Here is a 3325-nt window from a genome sequence, read left to right as displayed (position 1 = left end):
TATTCTGCATACAAATGGTCCACTATGTAGGGTAAGGTACAGCCCATGGCATGATAATTAATTATGAACCGCTGAATGAAAAGTGTTTTTTGGAAGTATAATTTAAAAGCAAAGAAGATATGAAAATCATATATACTGTAAAGCTCAAACTATGCACTGTTTTGCACTACTTTACCTAACATTTCCATCACCAATGATGTTTCTATGTTGAAAAAAACAACAACATTAGTTTGAGGTCTGTTTTGACTTAATTAAAAAATAATATGTGATACACGAAAGTAACATATTTTAATTTCGTTTTTTACGCGTTTTTATCTTAATTTTTTGAATTCATATTTCTATTAAAAAACAGAGAAAAAGAACAAATTTCAAAAATCACACAAATTAGACCTTCCCACACAGAATGAACACACGAACCTGGGAGCCAATATGACTCAATTGAATTTCAAACACCTGAAAGAAAACAAAGAGGTAAAAGATATCTTGGATATTGAAGATAATAAATATTATAAAAAGAAAAAAGGAAAATCTACTTATACATAACTATGTTCCCCTAAATAGGCCATAAAAATTTAAATAAAAATAATCAAGATTCCAAAGAAAAGAATCTGATTTCAAAAAATAAAAAAATTAAAAATTAGTCCAAAGCATTTGGACCAGCACAAGCTTTCACTGCGGGGCTCCATATCCACTGCACCAGAAATTTCCTTCCTTTATTGCCATTCATGTTATATGTCCTCCCTTTCCTATCTCTAATTACTTGACCGATATACCCTCCACCGCCGCCGGTACCGTACAACCCTTCACATAGATCCCCTATCTCAGTCGGTGCAGTGGGGTCCTCCCCTGCATACCACGCGTTCACCAGCGGATTCGTCGTCAGTTCGGCCAACTCGTGGGCTATCACACTGATCATCCCGTCCAATCCGACGTCTCCGTTCGGCGGTAGCAACGCCCCCGGACCACCGCCGCCCATGTAGCCAGGGACGGCGAAAGGGTAAGCGCAAACCTCGGGGCATTGTTTCCCGGAGTTCCCGATCCAAGCGTAGGGCATAGTGTAACCCACCATGGATGGGAACGTGAAGTAATGGAACCCGCAAACTGCACGACAGAAGTCTTGAACGGTAACGTCGTGGGAGGTGAGGATTAAGTAGATTCCGTTGCGGTGGTCGACGGGGAACGGGGCAGCTTTGACGGCAGTGGCGATGACTTGTTGAACAGAAAGGCGCGTGAGATGATATCCGTGGGAGTAACGTGCATCGGAGTGTTCTTTAGCTACGACGAGAGTCCGGGAAACGTTGGCTCCGGTCTGGTCGGTGTAAAGAGAAACGGTTTTCCACCACTCGGAAACGGAAGGGGACGGCGAAGGAGTGGCGGAAGGGGATATAGAGGTGATAAAGTCTTTGATGAGGAGTTTTTGGGAAAGGGACCAACGACCGTACCAAATGAGGTAAATGTTTATCGGCGAAGAAGAAAGGACCGGACCCATATGGTAACGAAGGTCGACAAGATTCGACGAGCCTTCGAACCTTTTGGAGGATGAAAGGGTTCGTGGGGGAAGCTTTGGGTTAAAGAATTCAGCATCTTGGGTGTTTAAAGTTTGCTCCTTTGAAGCGGCGGCGGCGGCGGCGGCGGCAGCCACTGAAGAAGTGGCGCAGAATGCGAGTGTTAGGAAGGAAAATATGAAATGATGTAGAGGCATTTCGTGATCGGTGACGGTGGTGGTAGAATTAGAGGGGGGTATAAATAGGAGGGAAATGGGCTGGAGACAACTGCGAATGCAGAAGTGTGGGCAAAAGCACATGGGACCCTTTTTTTCACTTTCTCTTTCTATAGTTGAGACATAACCCCTCTCGTGTTTTTTTGTGGAGAAATGGGAATCCACTTTTTTTTTGGTCAAGTGAAAAGGGGGGGTTTACAATTTCAATTTGGAACCATCATAATTAGGCCCTTTCTTTTAAGAAAAAAAAAAAGACCTAGGCCCATCTCTATCCCCTTTTGTTTTTCTCGTCTTTTAGTTTGGTTACCTGCTTAATTTAAGACATTATCCTTAGGATTTAGTCTAGATTGTACTAATTCTTACTTCGTTAGTACTATACCAACTTGATACTTATAGTCATGATTGTTTGAACCGAACTAGTTGATTATTAATCTAGAGAAAGGTATTGGACTTATTGACCCGAAGATTGGTATGGATTCGTAAGAAAAAACATATACACGGATTAAGTTAGGATGTAAGGAAATTATATATATATTTGAATAATCTCGTTATAAGTTCTGATCATATCTATTTTTTTACATAATGCTTAGAACTACCCATAGCCCCTCCACAATCCATAAATAAATTAGTGCACTCGAATCCACATACTTCTGTATTAATAACAATACCTATGTCAATCGAACTAAAATTCTGATTAAATAGCATTTCACATAGCAGCATAAAATTTTGAATAAGTGGGTCAATTAGCTTGTTGTCCTTCTTCTTCATTTAAATGAAGTTTGAATTGAATAGGTAGGTTTATATATTTAAGGAACAGACATTATAGCTTTTAAACAAAACATCCTCAATGTGTGTCCACAACAAAATTGGATACTTTTAGAATCCAAGCTGTGCAATTGCTGGCCGGGTGAAGTTAGGAATTTTGTTTGGGGATCTAAGATGAAATTATAAAATTTGGAGGGATCAAATTAAAAATTTTGTATTAAAAATGCTTAAATTAAATTATTGGTTTTTTCAAAGGGTCTAAAAATACTAATTATTCCATTAAATCAATGACTATATTCTCATTCAGCCAAGGGGAAGGCCCCTACCCCAGCTATGACCTAGAATCTTAATTGGGTGGTCTACAAGTCACCAACGAAAACCAGAAAGAAAATTGAAAACCAATTAAAATTAAGGTGTGATAAGACAATTTTTTAAATACAAGTTAAAATTTTCGGATTATTCAAGTTTTATTTTATATAATTTATAAATAATATTAACTTTTATGATATAAAAATAAAAATACTATATTTAAAATAGTGAAAAATTTTAAATTTTTATATACAGTTAAGGAAAATTTTTGGTACATTGCAAAATCAGAGAATTGACATATTAGAAGAATAAATATTAGAAAAAGACATAACAATTTTCTAAAGATATAATAATTTATATATTTATATTGTGTTAAAACACTTATTTCATAATTTTGAAATTTATTTTATAAATATTTAAATATAAATAAAAATTTAGTTATATACATGAGACTATCGCACGTCGTGGATGAAATTTTATTTAACAAATATATTTATAAAATTTAGGTAATAATTAAATATTTTTTTATTG

General features: G+C 36.3%; 1 protein-coding gene across 1 annotated transcript; it reads right to left on the bottom strand.

Annotated features, from left to right (window-relative positions):
• Nucleotides 1-488: 488 nt before the first annotated feature.
• LOC105795037 (protein EXORDIUM-like 5) lies at nucleotides 489-1736 on the bottom strand. The gene has a single exon (XM_012624476.2). It carries the CDS (start codon nucleotides 1700-1702, stop codon nucleotides 638-640), a length of 1065 nt encoding a protein of 354 aa, XP_012479930.2. The 5' UTR covers nucleotides 1703-1736; the 3' UTR covers nucleotides 489-637.
• Between the last annotated feature and the right edge of the window lie 1589 nt (nucleotides 1737-3325).

This window comes from Gossypium raimondii, chromosome 3 (assembly GCF_025698545.1).
Source record: "Gossypium raimondii isolate GPD5lz chromosome 3, ASM2569854v1, whole genome shotgun sequence".
In the NCBI taxonomy this organism is placed as follows: Eukaryota; Viridiplantae; Streptophyta; class Magnoliopsida; order Malvales; family Malvaceae; genus Gossypium; species Gossypium raimondii.
Note: the sequence above shows the minus strand (reverse complement) of the source record. Positions and strands in the feature narration are given on the sequence as shown.